The sequence below is a fragment of the Scyliorhinus torazame genome, chromosome 2 (genome assembly GCF_047496885.1).
Source record: "Scyliorhinus torazame isolate Kashiwa2021f chromosome 2, sScyTor2.1, whole genome shotgun sequence".
In the NCBI taxonomy this organism is placed as follows: domain Eukaryota; kingdom Metazoa; phylum Chordata; class Chondrichthyes; order Carcharhiniformes; family Scyliorhinidae; genus Scyliorhinus; species Scyliorhinus torazame.
This window is the reverse complement of record NC_092708.1, coordinates 26,756,028-26,778,249: the sequence shown is the minus strand read 5'-3', so window position 1 is coordinate 26,778,249 and position 22,222 is coordinate 26,756,028. Positions and strand designations below refer to the sequence as shown.

Genomic DNA, 22,222 nt, shown 5'->3' with positions numbered 1-22,222 from the left:
TCTTTTACGGTGCTCTTCATACATCAGTACAACCACCTTCAACTTTGCAGACATTAACAGATCGCTCCCATGTCCCTGGGAAATTAAAACATTAATAATCTACAAGATTCCATTCCGGTTACCTACCAACTTGTACCTACAAGCTTCCCGAGGTCATGTTACAGGACCTGTCCACATCAAAGGGAAAATAAATCTGCGAGTGAGATTAGTTCCAAAAGTTTTCAACGGTTAAATTAATAAGAGAATCAACAGCAGTCTCATTTGATGAACCTGTCACTATCAAAGACAAAATCGCAGGGTAACGGCATAGTATTGCTTGCACTAAATGTTGGATTCAATGTTTTAACAGCTCTGAACACCTGCAGTGCTCCTAATTTTATTTTTCAGAAGTCTTGCCTATAATGCACACTTCCTTATATCTGTCGCACTTACTTGTCACACTGTAGCATATCCTTGTATTTATCTACAGTGCTTTTTTGAAGAGGAATGAGGGAGATCTCCCTGGTCTTCTGGCCAACGTTTGATGGTCAAGCCGCCTTCTTCGTCTGGTGAAGTTAGCCTCACAGTGCTGCTAAAGTTGGAAGTTACGGGATTTTGGCCCATGAAGAAATGGCCAAGATGTGTCCAAGTAGTGGCAGTGGAGTACTTGGGAAAGGATAATCCAGAGATGATGACGTTCCCTCACCCTTTGACTTGCTGCAAGTTTCATTGATGGATGAAAGACAAATCAAAAATGCTTCCTTGTTTCCAGAGAGTTGCTAATAACATACCTTGATGCACTGTGCACGCTTCCGGTAACAATTGAATGACTGAGACAAAGTAAATCAGCAGCAAATCATGCCTGAAGATGGGGGTAAAATACGAATAAGGCAGCAAAGCAATCAGCTGGGAAAGTAAATTGCTTTCACGGTCCCTTACATGTTACAGGGGTTCATACCTGTTGCTATAAAGAGCGTGTCCTCCAAATTCCTCACAAGTAACTCCACAGGAGTCATCTCCCAAGTGACTGTGTGCCTTTCCGTATCATTTTTCAAATGAGTCCGCAGCACAACATACTTTTAATCTGTTCAGATTCATTGTAGCAAATGCTACTATTGGACACACTACTGGCCACTGGCAATCAGCATGATGTTAAAGGGCTGCTGCTGTCACATTACAATGAGCATTGAACATTGGAACAAGATACGGCCACTTGCTTTACTCAGAGAAGCTTCATTTGTTTCCCAACCTTGGATAAAATAGTGTTAAGTTGGAAACACAAATGAACGAGAGGTTACCAGTCAGCTCGCCCCGCTCCCCACCCTGTTCCGCCAACAAATCAAATCGGATTTACCTCGAATCTCCATACATTTCCCAATCTAGAATAAAATGGCATTAATTGGTGACAAAACATATAGAGGCAGGATTCGGTAACCCTGCCCCTCGAGACTGTTCAACCATTCAATTAATCAACCATTTACCTGCCCTTAGCTCCATAACCCTCGACAGCCTTCTTTGACACTAATGTATTGTCGGTCACATAATACATTAGCTACACGTGTACTGCTTTCCACCTCACTCCCCACAACCCCAACAAAAGCTTTGCTTCCCCCAAATGGCTCAGTGGGTAAATGCACACCCAATGAGAAACTGTGTAGTACAGACCAGGTGCATTCTAGGCTCAATATTTGGCCCATGTTGAGTTATGTGGCCTTAGGCAAGAACAAGTACTGGGGCAGCAGAGTTCGCTTCAGTGTTCCTGGGCCAGGAACGGAACAATTAGTCTGATTTTCCGCTGAAAACACTTAGGTCTAGATACTGATTGACGATAGGGGAAGATTTTGTCTATCAGTTGGCAGCAAGCTCCACAATGCAGCTAATATCTCGGATTGGTGCTCAAGGGCAGTAACGAGGGAGTGTAGCAAAGTCCATTAAAGTACTTGAAGTGCAGACGGTTCCTCTCGATAACTGCAATCGCCCTTCTCTTAATAGACACCGCTGGCACATAAACTGGGGATTTACACCAATACTGGGTGGAGGTCCATATTGTACAGATTGCCTGTTGTATCTGCCTATGCAACAAGCAGGGCTCCGTGACAAACTCATTGACTGGCTGGTAATTGTTTAGAACAGGTTCCGGCTGAGTGAAACTGAAATGCGCGAGGATATAGTGGGAAAATAACTTGTTATTTACCATCGGAATGTCTTTGTCGGTACGTTTTTCCACAGCCTGCCAACACCCGAGCTTAAAGTTTCCAATCAGCACATCAAACTAAATGGGTCAGTGCCGGTTGGAGGGCAGCATCTTCTATGCTTATAGAGGAAGAATCCCCAGTTACACAAGGTACCAGATGGCTGTCAGCTGTGCTCAGTCTCAAAGACTTCAGGAGGATACGAGAGAAACAATAGAAAAACATATTTAAGTAATAGAGGGGCAAGCAAATCTTACTTACAGCACTTGGCAGTCAAGAAAATCATAGAATCATAGAATTTACAGTGCAGAAGGCGGCCATTCGGCCCATCGAGTCTGCACTGGCTCTTAGAAAGAGCACCCTACCCAAGGTCCACACCTCCACCCTATCCCCATAACCCAGTAACCCCACCCAAAACTAAGGGCAATTTTGGACACTAAGGGCAATTTATCATGGCCAATCCACCTAACCTGCACATCTTTGGACTGTGGGAGGAAACCGGAGCACCCAGAGGAAACCCACGCACACACGGGGACGATATATCCGCACAGACAGTGACCCGAGCCGGAATCGAACCTGGGACCCTGGAGCTGTGAAGCAATTGTGCTAACCACAATGCTACCGTGCTGCCCCTCTGTGTTTTTCAAACTTTTTTTGCCCGGGAACCATTTTTACCATCATTCAGGACCCATTCTGGCTACCTTCGTGACCCACGCGAGTCTACCTTCGTGACCCACGCCAGTCTACCTTGGTGACCCACCATTTTCCCTTACCTTTGATGCGACAGATGAGCCTTCTTGGTACTCATGATGTCACTTATTTTGTTATTCAATGCTATATTTCTGATAATGACTTCCGCTAATGATTTAAGATCCCACTGCATCCATTGAAAAAAATTAAGAGGTTTGTGATCGAACTCGCCATGTTTAGTCTTCAAATACCTTTGAAGACTTGAGGGTTCTAAACTTTCATTTGGCAGTGTTTCCGTGCATATAACGCACATGAACTTGGAATCCTGATTTGCAGTGGAATAATGAATAACCCGTACCTCAAGTAATCATCTTTATGCTGCTCTTCAGTTGTTTCTTCATGGGCTGTCCACCGGAGGCCCATGGGTTCTCACCAGCACTGCTGGCAGCTGCAAAATGGAGGAACCTCTCTCGCGCCCAGAACACGTGACATCAGCACATGGGACATCAGCGCATGGGGTGACCTGCTCTCTGCCGCCCCTCTCGGTGGGATGACTGGGCCGTTTTCTGAAGAAAATTGGTCCTGGACAGCGTGCTGATGTCAGGAGGAGGCGGTCCACCCCGCTGGGCTACGGGCCTGCGTACTGCTTGATCCGGCAGGCATGCGCAGGATGGCCGGCAATCTTAAAAGTCCGTCGCTGCCGGCATTTTTAAATGCCGGTCGCGGCGGTCAGGAGTTCCTCCCGCGATCGGGATCGCCGCGACCGAGCACCTCGACCCTCCCGAAATCTGCCCGTGACCCTCCCACAGGTCGCGGCCCTGAGTTTGAAAACCCCTGCTCAACGGAACTGCCCAAAATAATGGGTTGCTGAAGACCTGGTCGCACCCCCAAGAGGCTCAGAGGTGAATACTTCACTTGGACTTCCCTCTCTCCTTATTCATCCCCAACCCATTGCAAATGTTAGCCGTGACAGTACTGAGAATATCGAATGTGTAAACAGTGAAAGGACAAGCAACGGGCCATCGCATCGGCGATAAAGACAACTCCTGCTTGTAAAGGTCACCGCGACTGCAGAGAAATGGTTAGCAACAAGTTCACATCTATCCAGAAATGAATAGCTGGCAGTTGCAACTGTCTCCAGTCCCTACAGCAAAGGGAAGTGATACAAACCAGTGTGTAGCGCAGTAAAGCACACCACACACGGCAACGGTTTCACACCTGGAAATGAATTAAAGATCCAACTGCTCTCTGCTAATGAATCTGTGCATATCACATATACTGTACAACATATTCAGGGCCGCATCAATGGTACAAGCTGCAGAAACGATGACGACCTGAGGTTTATTAAGTTCCATGCTGCACACAGTAGCACAGTGGTTAGCATATTTGCTTCTCAGCTCCAGGGTCCCAGGATCGATTCCCGGCTTGGGTCACTGTCTGCATGTTTTCCCCATGTCTGCGTGGGTTTCATCTGGGTGCCTCCCACAGTCCAAAGATGTGCAGGTTAGGTGGATTGGCCAGGCTAAATTGCCCTTAGGTTAGGTGGAGTTACTGGGGTGGGGTGGAAGTGTGGGCTTAAGTGGGGCGCTCTTTCCAAGAGCCGGTGCAGACTCGACGGGCTGAATGGCCTCCTTCTGCACTGTAAATTCTCTGTACACTGGTCTACCTTGGAGTCAGTCTTGGCTGCGGGGAGCACTCTCGCCTCTAATGCAGGAGGTCCTGTGTGCAAGCCCCACGCTAGAGAATTGAGCATAATGTCCAGGCTGAAATCCCAGTGCAGTTCACTGTCGGAGGAGGAACCATCTTTTAGATGAGGCATTAAACCCAAGGCTAAAAAGCACCGTCGGGGTTTCCATTATGGCCCGGGGGGGGGGGTGGGTCTAAGGCTGCAAAGTAGATTTTTCGGCTTTTAGCTTAAAATGGAGATATCCAACAGTTCAGGAATTGTTTGGTCTAATAGACGGAGGAACATTCATCCAGCAAATTCTTTAACTACAGGCGTAAGTTATTCTGACCTTCTCAAAGTTCTCCCTTCTCCTAAAAAAGGCAAGATCCCTTCCCTCTTCCCCGATAGCACAAGTGCCAATTACCACAGCCAGAAAGATCAGGAAAATTACCCATTCCGCCTTATCCACTCAGATCATTTTTGTTTCACATTTATGAGGGTAACATCTTCAAAACAACACCTTTGCTAATGGGGCTGTGCCCCATTGTGAGACTCGAGTCCAGGGCAGCCTTGTGTATCGTCTGTCGAACGAACTGGGCTAAATGCAACAAAGAGCCCCCTGTACATTTGCGCAAACACACAGCAATCACATCTCGCTTCACTTCTGATGCTCGAAATGTAAAGGCAATTTATTTTGTCAAAAACACCGCTCTCTCATAGCGTTGCTCACAAGTAGCCTGGTGCAGCTGACCGTTGCTTGTTAAACTCACCTATTCCATTAAGGACACCTGCTCTAACTTGGCAAATCCAGGTCATCCCGAGCTACTTCGAAAGCGCTGAAGTTAACACAAGGGCGGCCGTTTCTGCTTATAAACTAAGCTTTGCATCAAAGTGACAATAAATTTGGCATTTGGGCAGCAAGAGGCAGATCAAAAGAACACATTCCATACCCCAGCCCAACCCCACACAGACTAAAAGATGAGCAGACAGGTGGACCAATTGCAATTACAAGCCTTCTTATAGAAAATGTTACGTTCGTGGTGGTTTTACCCACCCTTGGGTCAGACTGAGGAGAGAGGACGAGGATGGAACGAGCACCCTACCCAAGCCCACACCTCCACCCTATCTCCGTAACCCAGTAATCCCACCCCACCTTTTTGGACACCAAGGGGCAATTTAGCATGGCCAAGCCACCTAACCTGCACACCTTTGAACTGTGGGAGGAAACCGGAGCACCCGGAGGAAACCCACGCACACACGGGGACAACGTGCAGACTCCGCACAGACAGTGACCCAAGCCGGGGATCGAACCTGGGACCCTGGAGCTGTGAAGCAATTGTGCTAACCACTGTGCTCCCGTGCGGCCCGTGTTGAACAGTAACACAGCTAGACTTCCGATTCCCAATTCCTAAGCAAGGATTTTTACTGGAACATCCATATCAGGTAAGGGTAGCATGGGCCTGAACACACCACTTTCCACTCCCACTGTGGTTGACGAGCTTGCCTGGCACTCACGCATAAAGGATGGCTATTGGCCTGACACTAGCAAAGGGTGGGGGAATGATATTAAAAAGGATGCGCAGATGCATTTTTGGAGCACTTTACGCTTTGTCATTGTCCATCAGTTTAATAGTGCTGGCAAGCAAACAGTTAAAAAAGTACTTTGGAATTAAGGTGGCACCATGTCAAATGGGTTAACCTACAAGTGCTTGAGGAATCGAGCCTTGCCCCTTTAAGTGGGGTAAGCTGAGCAGGCATTGAAAGCACATCAAATTACCTTTCAATAAAATGGCTGGATCTATTCTTTCTTACGGGCTCCTGACAGTTTTGCTGTGCCTCCCCCTCTCTCCACCCACCTCCGCACCCCATTAATATTATATTCTCACCCACCCACACATCTTCAGTCAAGAAAGGAATACGCTTATTTGGCTTCAGGATCCGGAGACGGCAAAGTGGAGATGAGGTTTCCATGGCAACCCACCATGGCATCAGGGCCTGGAGCCAGGCATCAAGCCTGCCTTTAAGGCAGCTGCTTACCAAAGTCAATAAATGTGGGCTTTATAAGGCAACGGATACTTAATTATTTCCTTGCGGAGGGAAACAGGAGTGCTCTATGGTGTTTATTATTTTTTTTCAATCCTGTTTTCGTGAACTTCCACAGCCAAAAATATTCAATATTTCTAACAAGGCAGAGAGTTCCCAGAACACAGCCTTGTGGGAAATGAGAAGTCAGTAGCCCAACAAGGGCCGCACGGTAGCATTGTGGATAGCACAATTGCTTCACAGCTCCAGGGTCCCAGGTTCGATTCCGGCTTGGGTCACTGTCTGCGCGGAGTCTGCACATCCTCCCAGTGTGTGCGTGGGTTTCCTCCGGGTGCTCCGGTTTCCTCCCACAGTCCAAAGATGTGCAGCTTAGGTGGATTGGCCATGATAAATTGCCCTTAGTGTCCAAAATTGCCCTTAGTGTTGGGTGGGGTTACTGGGTTATGGGGATAGGGTGGAGGTGTTGACCTTAGGTAGGGTGCTCTTTCCAAGAGCTGGTGCAGACTCGATGGGCCGAATGGCCTCCTTCTGCACTGTAAATTCTATGTAAATTCTATGAAACACAAGTGACAAAGAAATCACAATTTCTATACAGAATATTATCGTTATCCAGTGATACTGGCCGGAAAGAGCATGGATGTGCGAATGACGACCATGATCAAATAACATCAGGGTCTAGTCCCAACCATGAAGAAGGTCCACTTAAAGCTCTGGCTTGACCAACATTCTTGCGCTGCTGCCCAAGGCTTCATCTTTATCAGTGTATCTGTCCGATGATGAGGGTGGACAAGGGTCACGTGGTCAAGATAACCGTGACTCCGTGCATGAACCTCACCACTTCTCTCCTTCGCTTCGCTCCCAGTCGTGGCTTGAGACTCCAGCTGTGGGGGCATACGTTCACTGTCCCCGATACCATTCAATAATACCCCATCGGCCAAAACAGGCTGGGCACAGCACCATAAGGACGAGAGGAGTAGAACTCAGTATCCCAGCTACACAGACTTGAGTGCCCAGTGATTCCAATGTAAATACAACTGCAATGACCATGAGAACCTAGGTTAAAGTTGAATTCCCCATAGGGGGAGGGGGGGCTTTCAGACTGAAGGAAACTGAGTGGCGGCACTGAGGACTAGATTGGTTTTGAGCAGAGACAGGATGCTCAACTAAAAACATGTTCACTCGAAACATAAATTTTCTCGTGCACTTGCACCACTCGAAACATAAAGCATTCAGCAAAGAATTCATGGAAGAATATGCAGAAACATATGTAATGTGCAGGCAGTATGAAATCCCAGTCGTGATCTCGGATCCGGCACGGTGGCACAGTGGTTAGCGCTGCTGCCTCACCAGGGACCCGGGTTCGATTCCGGCCTTGGTTGACTGTCGGCGTGGCGTTTGCACGTTCTCCCCTTGTCTGCGTGGGTTTCCTCCGGGTGCTCCGGTATCCTCCCACAGCCCTATGGTGAGCAGGTCAGCTAGATTGGCCATGATAAAATTGCCCCTTGGTATCCAAAAGAAGTGGAAGTTAGGTGAAGGAGGTTAAGGGGATTTTGGGATACGGCAGGGGAGTGGGTTTGGGTGGAGTGCTCGTTCAGAGGAACTTGATGGGCCGAATGGCCTCCATCTGCACTGGAGGGGTTCTATGCTGGTAAGAGATTAAGTTTGTGTGAAATGATTTTGCAAGTCTTCTGAAATCAGATCCTGAAAAGTCAAAGCGTCGCTATGTCGCTGAGGGTGTGGTGGGGACGTTAAGTGAGAATGCACAAACAAACTGAAACAAAAGGCTTCTGCCAAGTGATCACTTTGCTTACATCAGGCTGAGGTGTGAGCTAACCGAGGTGTACAAAATTATGAGGAGCCCAGATAGGGCACACAGGAAAGTCATTATTACCCAGCTTTTAAGGTGATTGGAAGAGGGATTAGAGGGGGCATGAGGAAAACCTTTTTTCGTGGTTGAGGCTAAAACACTCAACTCATTTGAAAGGTACCTGGATCTGCGTCTGAAGTGCTGTAACTTGCAAGACTACAGACCAGGTGCGAGGAAGTGGAATTAAAATGATTGGCTAGTTTCTTTTTTCTCTCTTATTTTGGCCGGCGCAGATAAGATGGGCTGAATGGGCTCTTTCCTCACCTTAACAGTTCTGTGCTGCACACCAAAAATGACTCAGGTGAAGGTTTGATGAGTGCAAGAGTTAAGTAATCTAACCTGGTAATGGGGGCGTGGCCGGGATGGTGATCATAGGTGGTGGAGAAAGGGGGAGGAAATTATCCAACATTTACAAATATCCTGTGACACCTTCCTCAACAAGAAAGAGGACAATGTTCCTTTAAGGAAAACACAGCCTACTCGTCCAATGCAGCGACCAGTCGGATTCACCACTGATGCAGTGCAGTCGACTGACACCTAATAATCATAATCACTTATTGTCACAAGTAGGCTTCAATGAAGTTACTGTGAAAAGCCCCTAGTCGCCACATTCCGGCACCTGTTCGGGGAGGCTGGAACAGGAATTGGACCCGCGCTGCTGGTCTTCTCCTGCATTACAAGCCAGCTGTCTTAGCCCACTGTGCTAAACCAGCCCCTCCATAGTTTTTCGAAAATACCCTTTTTACAGGAACGCAAACAAAAATGACTTTGCTAAGTGTATAATTTGGGGAGACTCCCTTTAGCTCCAGCTCAACTCAATAAACCCTTTTGTGATGAACGGTTACTGCCTTATCATCATGTAAGGTGATGTCCCCTTTAAGACCAGGCTTGGAACCCTGGGGACTCCACCTCTGGCTCCGCCCATCTGGGAGCCATACATAAAGGCCTGCCTCATGGTCTGTATAGCAGTCAGCTCTCGTCCAAATCTGTAGCATAGTTATTAGCCTAATAAAGCCTTCTTTACAGTTTAATCTCTAAGCATCATTATTGAGGGTACCTCAATTTATTAGGCTAAACTAGATTCAGGATGGACGCAAGCCTAAAACCAGAGAAGCTCAATCCGGAAGCACGAACGCCGGAGGCAAAGGAAATTTTTTAATACTGGCTGCGGTGCTTCGAGGCCTACCTGGACTCCGCAGAGACTCCCATCCTGGGGCCACGCAAGCTGCGTCTACTCCACGCCCAGGTGAGTCACAGAATCTCCGCCACGCTCGAAAAGGCGACGATTTATGAGGAAGCGATTGAGTTGCTCCGCAAGCGGTTTGTCAAACCCGTCAATGAGGTGCACGCCCGGCATCTGCTCTCTACCTGCCGGCAGCGCTCGGGGGAAATCGCTCGACGAGTTTGTTGAGAAACTCACCACGCTGGCCAGGGACTGTGACCATCAGGATGTGACAGGGGAAGTCCATATGAACCTGCACATCAGAGATTCTTTCGTGTCCGGCATCCGCTCGACCTACATCCGGCAGCGACTGCTCGAAAACGGGGCAAAAGACCTCCAGGAGACGTTAACGCTCGCCTCCTTGCTGGAGGTGGCCCGGCATAACTTGGGTACGTACCCCGCGGACTCTGCCAGCCCCCCCCGGACTTCCTCAGACTCGCCCGTATTACAGGCCTGCGCCACGCGGCGACCCGCTCACCATGGGGGCACACCTTGCTACTTCTGCGGGCAGGGCCAGCACCCACGCCCACGCTGCCCAGCCCGCTCCGCGATCTGCAGCGACTGCGGGAAGAAAGGGCACTTTGCGAGGGTCTGCCTGGCCAGACCCAGGGGCCAGAAAAACAAAGAACAGCCGGCCCGAAAATCAGGCTCTCAGGCCCGCAGGCCTCGCAGTGCTGCTGCGCACCGACCCGATACGTCCTCTTCTGACGCGTCATCAGCCTCGTGCGAATCATGGGAGCGGCCATCTGGTCGGCGGCCATCTTCTTGACCCGACACGTGCGACCAACGGCAGCGGCCATTTTACGACTCCGACTACCCGCGACTGGGTGCGATCACCCTCGATCAAACTCGGCCAAAACACCTGCAGAACTCCATGATGCAGATCCAGGTCAACGGGCATGACACTGCATGCCTCTTCGACTCCGGGAGCACGGAGAGCTTTATCCACCCTGAAACGGTAAGGCGCTGCTCCCTACGCACCCATCCCACATCCCAAACCATAGCCCTCGCATCTGGGTCCCACTCGGTACAAATCACGGGGTACTGTATTGCGGATCTCTCGATCCAGGGTGCCAAATACACCAGTTTCAAATTTTATATCCTCCCTCACCTCTGTGCCCCTCTGCTGCTCGGACTGGATTTCCAGTGCAACCACCGAAGCTCGGCGGACCCTTGTGCCCCCTCACGGTGTGCTGCCTTGCGACACTGAAAGTCGCACCCCCCTCGCTATTGGCTAACCTCACTCCCGACTGTAAGCCCGTCGCCACCAGGAGCCGGCGCTACAGTGCCCAAGATATGGCTTTTTTCAAGTCAGAGGTCCAGCGTTTACTGGGAGAGGGGGTCATCGAGGCTAGCAACAGCCCTTGGAGAGCGCAAGTGGTGGTAGTCCGGTCCGGGGAGAAGAAACGGATGGTCGTGAATTATAGCCAGACCATAAACAGATTCACGCAGCTTGATGCGTACCCCTTCCTCGCATCGCGGAAATGGTAAATCGGATCGCCCAATACCGAGTCTTTTCCACGGTCGACCTCAAATCTGCCTACCACCAGCTCCCCATCCGACCAAAAGACCGCCTCTATACTGCCTTTGAAGCAGCCGGCCGGCTCTTCCACTTCCTCAGGGTCCCCTTTGGTGTCACAAATGGGGTCTCTGTCTTTCAAAGGGCGATGGACCAAATGGTGGACCAGTACGGTTTGCGGGCTACATACCCGTACTTGGACAATGTCACCATCTGCAGCCATGATCAGCAGGACCATGACGCTAACCTCAAAAAGTTCCTCCAGACCGCCCGAGCCCTTAACCTGACCTATAACGAGGGCAAATGCGTTTTCCACACCACCCGGCTGGCCATCCTCGGCTATGTCGTGGAAGACGGGGTCCTAGGTCCCGACCCCGACCGCATGTGCCCCCTTAAGGAACTCCCTCTCCCCCGCAGCCTCAAGGCCCTCAAACGGTGCTTGGGGCTTTTCTCCTATTACGCCCAGTGGGTCCCCAAGTATGCGGACAAAGCCCGCCCACTCCTAAAGACCACCACTTTTCCCCTCTCGGCTGAGGCTCAATTGGCCTTCAACTGCATCAAGGCCGACATCATCAAGGCCGCCATGCACGCGGTGGACGAAACCATCCCTTTCCAGGTAGAGAGCGATGCATCAGACACCGCCCTGGCTGCTACCCTCAATCAAGGAGGCAGACCAGTAGCGTTCTTCTCCCGAACCCTCACCGCCTCCGAGATTCGACACTCTGCAGTCGAAAAGGAGGCACAAGCCATTGTGGAGGCTGTGCGGTGCTGGAGACACTACCTCGCCGGTAGGAGGTTTACCCTCGTCATCGACCAACGGTCGGTCGTCTATATGTTCAATAACACGCAACGGGGCAAAATAAAAAACGATAAAATTTTGTGGAGGATCGAACTCTCCACCTACTCGTACGATATCAAGTATCGTCCAGGGGAGCTCAACGAGCCCCCAGATGCCCTGTCCCGCGGCACATGCGCCAACACGCAGGAGGACCGCCTGCAAGCCATCCACAATGACCTCTGCCACCCGGGGGTTACCCGGCTCGTCCATTTCATCAAGTCCCGCAACCTACCTTACTCAACCAAGGAGGTCAGGGCCATTGTCAGGGCCTGCCAAGTCTGTGTGGAGTGCAAACCGCACTTCTACCGGCCAGACAAGGTTCGGCTCGTGAAGGCCTCGGGCCCCTTTGAGCGACTGAGCGTGGACTTCAAGGGGCCCCTCCCGTCCACCAACCGTTATGCCTATTTCCTCACCGTGATCGATGAGTTCTCCCATTTCCCATTCGCCATTCCCTGCACCGACATGACCTCAGCCACGGTGATTAAGGCACTGCACAGCATCTTCACCCTGTTCGGTTTCCCTGCTTATATCCACAGCGACCGGGGTACATCGTTCATGAGCGATGAACTGCGTCAGTATCTGCTCAGCAAAGGCATCGCCTCGAGCAGAACGACCAGCTATAACCCACGGGGAAACGGGCAGGTGGAGAGGGAGAACGCGACCGTGTGGAAGGCTGTCCTTCTGGCCCTGCGGTCGAGAAATCTCCCAACCACCCGCTGGCAGGAGGTCCTACCCGATGCCCTCCACTCCATTAGGTCACTCCTCTGCACAGCCACAAATGAGACCCCTCATGAGCGATTGTTTCTCTTCCCCAGGAAGTCTACCTCCGGGGTCTCGCTTCCACCTTGGCTGACGGCTCCGGGACCTGTTCTTCTCCGGAGGCACGCGAGGAGCCATAAAACGGACCCCCTAGTTGAAAAGGTCCGACTGCTCCACGCCAACTCCAGTTACGCCTACGTGGAGTACTCCGACGGCAGGCAAGATACGGTTTCCCTCCGGGATCTGGCGCCCGCTGGATCCTCCACCACAGACGCCCCTTCCCGCGCTGCTCCCCTGCAGGACCCGTTGCCCCCTACAACACACCCCCTTCCAGCCCTACCACCCGTTGGTGAGCTCCTACCGTGCGCCCCCCCTTTACAGACCCCCCGGCGCCGGCTCCGCTACCCCCGGCCCTGCCTAGTTCCTCTGCCCCGACCCGGACCGAAGCTCCGACTGCTGTGCTCCCGGATGTGCCCTCAACCGGGACGTCCGTGCCCGCCGCACCACCGCCCGAACTGAGGAGATCGAGGAGGACGATCCGGCCGCCGAGACGGATGGACCTATGATAGCACTTCACCCCCGCCGGACTCCTTTTTAAACAGGGGGTGAATGTGATGAACGGTTACTGCCTTATCATGTAAGGTGATGTCCCCTTTAAGACCAGGCTTGGAACCCTGGGGACTCCGCCTCTGGCTCCGCCCATCTGGGAGCCGTACATAAAGGCCTGCCTCATGGTCTGTATAGCAGTCAGCTCTCGTCCAAATCTGTAGCATAGTTATTAGCCTAATAAAGCCTTCTTTACAGTTTAATCTCTAAGCATCATTATTGAGGGTACCTCACCTTTCATAATTAAACATTGGAAGTTACGCCAATGTTGACAGCAGCCATTTGGTAAAAGAGCCAGAGCTAGTCATGACCCAGTGGAATTGTAATGAAACAGAGAATGGGTTTTATAATTGCCTTGGCAAGGTTGCTTCCAGTTGTGGTTAGTACTGCTTCGAGTTGTGGTTAGTCCTGTTTCTGTTCATGCTCAGAAAACGTATCTCAGCTTTTCTACACAGGGTTGTTGATTTTGGTACAATCCAATTTGTTACATATTTGAGCAAGAACGAAGGAACATAGGGAGCAGGAACACATGCCTACGTGTTTGCCCCCAAAGTTCAAAGAATACCGCACACAAACCCCTCAGAGAAATTTCTGTCCAGTCCCTTGCAAATAATGATATCCAGTCCCATTGCCTGCCCCCACAATCGCTCTCACACATTCACCATTCATAACAAAGTTGATCAATCTAAACCATCCTTTCTCGGAGCAAGAGACCCTATACCTACTTATAGATTATATCAACACACATTTCTTTGGGTTCGACCTCCTCAATACTTTAAGAATCACTGATACCAGAACCTTTGTTTTTTTTCCATCCATGGGATATGGGCACTGCTGACCAGGCCAACATTTAGTGCACATTCCCAATTGCCCTCCAGAAGGTCAATTGTTATTGTTTGAATAATTGGCTTTAATCAAAAGCAATACGGGGAGGTGATGATCCAGAGACCCCAGGTTAATGCTCTGGATGGGACATGGGATCGAATCCCACCATGGCAGCTGGTGGAATTTAAAGTCAATGAACAAAGTAAATTAATTGAGAAAATAAAATCTGGAATTGAAAGCTAGTCTCAGTAATGGCGACCATGAAAATACCATCAATTGGGGCAAAAACTCAATCTGATTCACTCATGGCCTTTAGGGAAGGAAATCTGCCATCCTTACCCGGTCTGGCCTAGGTGTGACTCCAGACCCCACGCCAACGTTTATGACTCGGAGTTGTTCTCTCGAGAAATTAGGGATGGTCAACAAACGCTGGCTTGGCCAATGGAATCCACGTTCCATGAACACATTTTTAAAAAAAGAATTGTCGGGTGATCAAGGAACTCTCTTTGACCAGACACCTAGATGTCACTACAATAGTCAGCATTAAAAATGTGCAGCAGCTCATTTGACATTTTGCAACCCGTATGGATGCATCAGCAGCAACCGGGTCTTGTACATTGTCACAAACAATTCTGAACCAGATTCAGAAACAACTGGAGCATAATCTGGCAATTTGTACATATATATTGATAAACGCAATCAATGCCACAAGTATCCCGATCCAGCATCAAGAGCTGACATTCAGCAATAAGGTAGACAAGAGGAACCAGCGGAATCCCCTTCAAACCACATATTCTATCATCAAGCAAAGCTGATGAGTTGTTTATTTTTCAACAGAGTTCTTACCTGTTTCCACAGGAAGGGGTCCACTATATTCCTCTTCCAAGAGATGCCAAGGTGGAGGGCTGACAAGAGGATGCCACTGATGACCGCAGCTCTCATTCTGATGGGCAGCAAGGTGTAGATGATATAAATGAAGAAGATGGTCCACCAAATCCCCTCCGATGCTGAGCGAGGCTCCACCAGGAGGAGCCCGATGATATCTACCACCAGAATCACCACAATGAGCAGGTAGCAGATGATCCACATGTGGTCCTGATGGAATCCATTTCGGTTGCAGACCACCATCAACACAAGGACCAGGACAATGGTCACAGCCAGGACCACCAGGTAAGGCAGCTCATAGCTCCCGTGGGCGCAATGGAAAGCCAACATGACGGCGCAGACCAGCACCAAGACCCCCATAAGCATGGTCAGGCTACTCTGGTTTAGCCGGAAGAAGTATCGCTGGTACAGTCTCTCCAACTTCTCAGATTGGAACTTCTTGGACTGAAAGATCCGAAACAGTCCATGGCAGCAATCTGCGAAGGAGATCTCGACATCGGACGCCGAGGAGTCAACGTCCGCCAGCTTCGACATGGTTTGCTCCTCCAGTCTCATTTCCACTGACTTGGGTCTCACCTCGCCATCCAGCCGAAGCTGATGCCTGGACCGGACCACACTGTTGCGGCTCCCTGGTCCCCCTTCTCTGCTCAGCTGTTCCTGCCAGGCGGACTTGGATCGGATGCTCAGCCTGGCGGTCTTCCCGGGCAAGCGCCTCTGGCTATCCTCCTCATCCTCCTCGTCCCCCCAGGGTTTCTCCCTGCTTCTCCCGCCGGGGATCGGGATGCCATTGGCTCTGGACTGCAACGTGCACCCACCGCCCTCCGCCCACGCTGCCTTGTGTTCGTTACCTCCCCCGGGAGGTGGTCCGCCACCTGGCGGGCTCACACTGTTCGCTCTAGACATGGTCTTCCCCTGACCAGCCCCCACCCCCCCGCCACCCTGAAGACAGTCTTCTTCCTCCACACAACTTTCTCCACTTAACTTTTCCAATCCCTCTGTGCCAATCCAGAGGGAGGGGGATCAGATTCTTCCCAAGCATTTAACCATATTGTAAAACATTTTGGTTCTCCTGATCCCAAAACCCTTTCAATTTATTGTAATTGGCGCGTTCGTTGCTGGAATAATTGTCTCAAATCGTTTAATCCCATGGACTGTGAGGAAAAATGGCAAATTCCAGCTGTTATTCTTCTAGATATATAAAACCACACCTTTAGAGCTGTGAGGATGATCTGAACTTTTCTTCTGAATTGAACATTGCCTCCCAGATCCGTCACCAGTTGATCTTCATTTGAATCCAGGTTTGAGGGAAGATCAGGAGGGTTGGTGCCATCTCCATTTTAAGCACATATCGCTCAGGATACATACTTCTTTATCGAAATGAAAGCTGCTGAACGTGCAATGCTTGTAGATGGAATGTGGGATGCTATCTCCCCACAGCAGCAGAAGACGGTCTCTGAGAGGTTCCAACGATAGATCATCCAGCAGAAGGAGGGGGAGGGAGAGAAGGAAGGAGGGAGGGAGAGAAGGAGGGAGAGGGGGAAGAGAGGGGGGGGGGGAGAGGGAGTGTCACCGGCTGGGGAGTTCACCCAATGGGGTCTTGCTGCTCAGTCACCGGGAGTTGGGAGCCTCGGTGTTGCCCCCCGCCTACCCGCCGGGAGAAGTGGTCACGCTGCCGCCCCGCCGCTCCATCGCTGCTCTGACCCGAGTGTGGAGGGGGAAGAGAACTGACCGTCAATCCGCCCGCCTGTGCTGGGGAGGAGCTACCGAGCAGCGCGGCGCCCGCACAGCCGAGTGGCGAGAATACAGCGGGCGGGGGGGGGTGAACCAGCCCCTTCTCCCCCTCCTCCCCAGCGCAGCTCTCTGTCTCAGGGAGAGGGGCAAAGCCACCGTCTCCAATTCTCCAGCCACTGGCTCTAATTGTCCGGCCACTTTTTAACACGTTAAAGGATCCACGAGCTTGTGCTGTGTGTGTGTGTGTGTGTTTTATGGACACTGAAGGCTGGTGTGTGTGTGTTAAAGGAGGGGGAGAGGGTGAATGTCCCTCACCAGTCTCTAAATTAACCCCCCTCTGTCCCTCATCAATTTTCAAATTAACCCCCGTCCCCGTCCCTCACCAATCTCCAAATTAACCCCCCCCCCGTCCCTCACCAATCTCCAAATTAACCCCCCCCCCCCTGTCCCTCACCAATCTCCAAATTAACCCCCCCCCTCTCTGTCCCTCATCAATCGCCAAATTAACCCGCCCCTCTGTCCCTCACCAATCTCCAAATTAACCCCCCTCCCTCTGTCCCTCATCAATCTCCAAATTAACCCCCCTCCCTCTGTCCCTCACCAATCTCCAAATTAACCCCCCTCCCTCTGTCCTTCATCAATCTCCAAATTAACCCGCCCCTCTGTCCCACACTAATCTCCAAATTAACCCCCCTCGCCAATCTCCAAATTAACTCCCCTCCCTCTGTCCTTCACCAATCTCTAAATTAACCCCCCCCATCCCTCATCAATCTCCAAATTAACCCCCCCCTCTGTCCCTCATCAATCTCCAAATTAACCCCCCCCCCTCTGTCCCTCATCAATTTTCAAATTAACCCCCCTCCCTCTGTCCCTCACCAACTGCCAAATTTACTTCCCCTGTCCCTCACCAATCTCCAAATTAACCCCCCCCCCGTCCCTCACCAATCTCCAAATTAACCCCCCTCCCTCTGTCCCTCACCAATCTCCAAATTAACCCCCCCCCCTCTCTGTCCCTCACCAATCTCCAAATTAACCCCCCCCCCGTCCCTCACCAATCTCCAAATTAACCCCCTCCCTCTGTCCCTCATCAATCTCCAAATTAACCCCCCCCTCTGTCCCTCACCAATCTCCAACTTAACCCCCCCCTCTGTCCCTCACCAATCTCCAAATTAACCCCCCTCCCTCTGTCCCTCACCAATCTCCAAATTAACCCCCTCCCTCTGTCCCTCATCAATCTCCAAATTAACCCCCCCCTCTGTCCCTCATCAATCGCCAAATTAACCCGCCCCTCTGTCCCACACTAATCTCCAAATTAACCCCCCCCCCGTCCCTCACCAATCTCCAAATTAACCCCCGTCCCCCCGTCCCTCACCAATCTCCAAATTAACCTCCCTCCCTCTGTCCCACACTAATCTCCAAATTAACCCCCCCCCCCCCCCCGTCCCTCACCAATCTCCAAATTAACCCCCTCCCTCTGTCCCTCATCAATCGCCAAATTAACCCGCCCCTCTGTCCCTCATCAATCTCCAAATTAACCCGCCCCTCTGTCCCTCACCAATCTCCAAATTAACCCCCCCCCCTCTGTCCCTCATCAATCTCCAAATTAACCCGCCCCTCTGTCCCTCATCAATCGCCAAATTAACCCGCCCCTCTGTCCCACACTAATCTCCAAATTAACCCGCCCCTCTGTCCCACACTAATCTCCAAATTAACCCCCCTCACCAATCTCCAAATTAACCCCCCTCCCTCTGTCCCTCATCAATCTCCAAATTAACCCGCCCCTCTGTCCCTCACCAATCTCCAAATTAACCCCCCTCCCTCTGTCCCACACTAATCTCCAAATTAACCCCCGTCCCTCACCAATCTCCAAATTAACACCCCCCTGTCCTTCACCAATCTCCAAATTAACCCCCCCTCTGTCCCTCACCAATCTCCAAATTCACCCCCCCCCTCTGTCCCTCACCAATCTCCAAATTAACCCCACCCCCTCTGTCCCTCACCAATCTCCAAATTAACCCGCCCCTCTGTCCCACACTAATCTCCAAATTAACCCCCGTCCCCCCGTCCCTCACCAATCTCCAAATTAACCTCCCTCCCTCTGTCCCTCACCAATCTCCAAATTAACCTCCCTCCCTCTGTCCCACACTAACCTCCAAATTAACCCCCGTCCCCCCGTCCCTCACCAATCTCCAAATTAACCTCCCTCCCTCTGTCCCTCACCAATCTCCAAATTAACCTCCCTCCCTCTGTCCCACACTAATCTCCAAATTAACCCCCGCCCCCCCGTCCCTCACCAATCTCCAAATTAACTCCCCCTGTCCCTCACCAATCTCCAAATTAACCCCCCCTGTCCCTCACCAATCTCCAAATTAACGCCCCCCTGTCCCTCACCAATCCCCAAATTCACCCCCCCCCCCTGTCCCTCACCAATCTCCAAATTAACCCCACCCCCTCTGTCCCTCACCAATCTCAAATTAGCCCCCGCCAGCCCGCATTGCTCTCTGGCGAAGGGAATTCCACATGTTAACAACTCTCTGGGCAGGATTCTCCGGCCGCGCTCACCCGGAGAATCCCGCCCGAGGTGAATGGATTTTTCGAATGTCGCCGTCTCACCCGTGGCGTTCTTGCAGTGGGTGGGGTGGGAAAATCCAGCCCTCTGAGAGAAATAAATCTCATCAATGACTTTAAAGGGAGACCTCTCCCTCTGAATCTGTTTCCTTGTTCTCGTCTCACGAGTGGAAACATCTTCCCAGTGTCAGGTCCCCTCAGGATCTCTTGGGTGCGATTCTCCGCTCCTGAGACTAAGTGCCCACGGCCGTCGTGAACGCCGTCGAGGTTCACAACGGCGCGAAACGGCCCCGATCTCTACCGATTCAGGGCCCGAAAATGGGCTAGGATCGGGGCTGCGAGAAACTCGGGGGGCGTGTCGCGAAAGCAGCGTCGTCAGCGCGCGCCGGGCATTGGCGCCGCGGAAAAGGCGTAACTGGCATCACCCGCGCATGCATGGTTGCCGTCCTCCCCGCAAGATGTCGGATGGATGTTGCGGGGCGCGGAGGAAAGGAGGTCGTCTCTCAGCGAGGCCGGCCCGCCGATTGGTGGGCACTGATCGCAGGCCAGACCCCTTTTGAGTCCTACCCTGGTGAAAGAACCCCCCTCGTCCCCCCACAGGCCGACCCCCCCCCCCCCCCCAGCGTTCCCGCGCTGTTCCCGCCGGCAGCGACCAGGTGTGGATGGCGCCGGCGGGAAGCCGTCGTTTTGGGCCGGAGAATAGCGGGTGTAGCGGAGAATTGCCATTTTGGGTGTCCCGGGTGATCCTCCAGCCTGCGCCACGCAGACCTCGACGGGGCCATTCTCGCCGCTTGGGTGAATCGCGGGAGGGCGTCAGACCGGCGTCGCGGGGCAAAATGGCGAGCCAGGGGATTCAACCAGCGCGGGAGCGGAGAATCGCGCCCCTTGTGTTTCAATATGATCACGTATGGAACGAAGGGTAGGGTGCAAAAATACTGGTTTATTGAGACGTACACTCTCTCCACTCCCCGAAGGGTCTCCCTCCTCGACCTATGTTCAGGCCGGAGTTTCTATACTATGTGGGCATTCCTTGTTAAAGGGGAAACAGGGGCAGCATGGTGGTGCAGTGGTTAGCACTGCTGCTAACGGAACTGATGAGCTGGGTTCAATCCCAGCCCCAGGTCACTGTCCGTGTGGTGTTTGGACATTCTCCCGGGTCTGCGTGGGTCTCGCCCCTCCAACCCAAAGATGTGCAGGGTAGGTGGATTGGCCACGCTAAATTGCCCCTGAATTGGATTTTTTTTTAAGTCAAAGGGGAAGATCCGCCCCATTACCGGGGACATCCGTACTCTGTGAAACCGAATGGTTCACACCCGTTATAACACTGCTCTCCCCCCCCCCCCCCCCCCCAGCCCCCAAGTTCAACTGACGTCCACGGATGGCACAAGGGGCACCCTGTTCTCCTCACCTGGGGACAGTGTTCAGGCGTTGTCTCTGCGAGATCCGGAAGCATATACTGGACAGGGGACAGGCGCTTGCACGTGGAGCACCTGGATTGGGCCCATGCAGCAGGCGTAGCATCGGGAATCGGCTTGCGTCTCCTGTCGGTGTCTGAATTTCCATGTCACAGTCAGACGTCCGGCATCTCAGCATCCTGGAGCTCGATGATCGATGGAGCCAGTGGCAACGAGGATGATGGAACATGTGGGACCGGGGTAATCAGGATTGTGTCCGGAAAATTAGTGACGCGGCTGCGGAGGTGCTTCTTGAACACCTTGAATGCATGTCCATAGACATGTAGGAAAATATATATATTGTATTATGTGTCTGTTGCAGTAATGTTATTAAAATAACTTAGGTTAAGGTGTTCAGATACTGAGCGGGATTCTCCCAGCCGTGGGCCGGGCCGGAGAATCCCCATGACCGGGCCACGGCGCCCCGATGCCAACGGGCAATTCTGCGCAGAGCGGAGAATCGGTGCCATTGGCACTGGCATGGTTGGCACGTCGCTGGTCGCCCCCGCGATTCTCCGGCCCGGATGGGCTGAGCAGCCGTGAAAAGAAAACCGAGTCCTACTGGCCCCGTTCTAACCTGCTCTAAGCTGGCGGGACCTCGGCGTTGAAGGGTCGGGTGGCGGCCTGTGGGGGGGAAGGGGGTCCGACCCTGGGGGGGGGGGGGGGGGCCTCCAATGTGGCCTGGCCCGCGATCGGGACCCACCGATCGGTCGGCCGGCCTCTCTAGCTGGGAGCCTCCTTTCCTCCGCGCCGGCCCCTGTAGACCTGCGCCATGTTGCGTCGGGGCCGGCGCCACTGCGCATGCACGGATCCTGCAGCGCACAGTTCGCGCCAGGATCGACAGCTGGAGCGGCGCAAACCGCTGTCGGGGCCAGAATTAGTTCTGGCTGGGGCCCGTTCACGCCATCGAAAAACGCAACGGTGTTTACGACAGCGTGGACACTCTGCCGCAGGATTCGAGAATCCCGCCCACTATGTCTGCTAAAGCTGTATTTAAGAGATTAACAGCTAGGCAGGCTGTGGTGTCACTCACTTATGGGAGGGGCAGATTCTGTTTTTAGTTTCGTTTTCAGCCCTGCCCTGTGTCTGTTGTTTTACTTTCATTTAGAGTTCTGGGGCGAAATTCTCCGGTATTGGCGCGATGTCCGCCGACTGGCGCCCAAAACGGCGCAAATCAGTCGGGCATCACGCCGCCCCAAAGGTGCGGAATGCTCCACATATTGGGGGGCCGAGCCCCAACCTTGAGGGGCTAGGCCCGCGGCGGACGAATTTCCAGCTGGCGGAAAAGGCCTTTGGTGCCCCGCCAGCTGGCACGGAAATGACATCTCCGGGCGGCGCATGCACAGGAGCATTAGCGGCCGCTGACGGCATTCCCGCG

General features: G+C 52.2%; 1 protein-coding gene across 1 annotated transcript in view; it reads right to left on the bottom strand.

The window, feature by feature from the left end:
* The window catches only part of adcy5 (adenylate cyclase 5), a 494,269-nt gene extending 478,266 nt beyond the window's left edge, over nt 1–16,003 (bottom strand). The window contains exon 1 of the mRNA XM_072468291.1: nt 15,053–16,003. Coding sequence (XP_072324392.1) covers nt 15,053–15,994 — 942 coding nt within the window. The 5' untranslated portion in view covers nt 15,995–16,003. The remainder of the gene's footprint in view (nt 1–15,052) is intronic.
* Nucleotides 16,004–22,222: the final 6,219 nt, after the last annotated feature.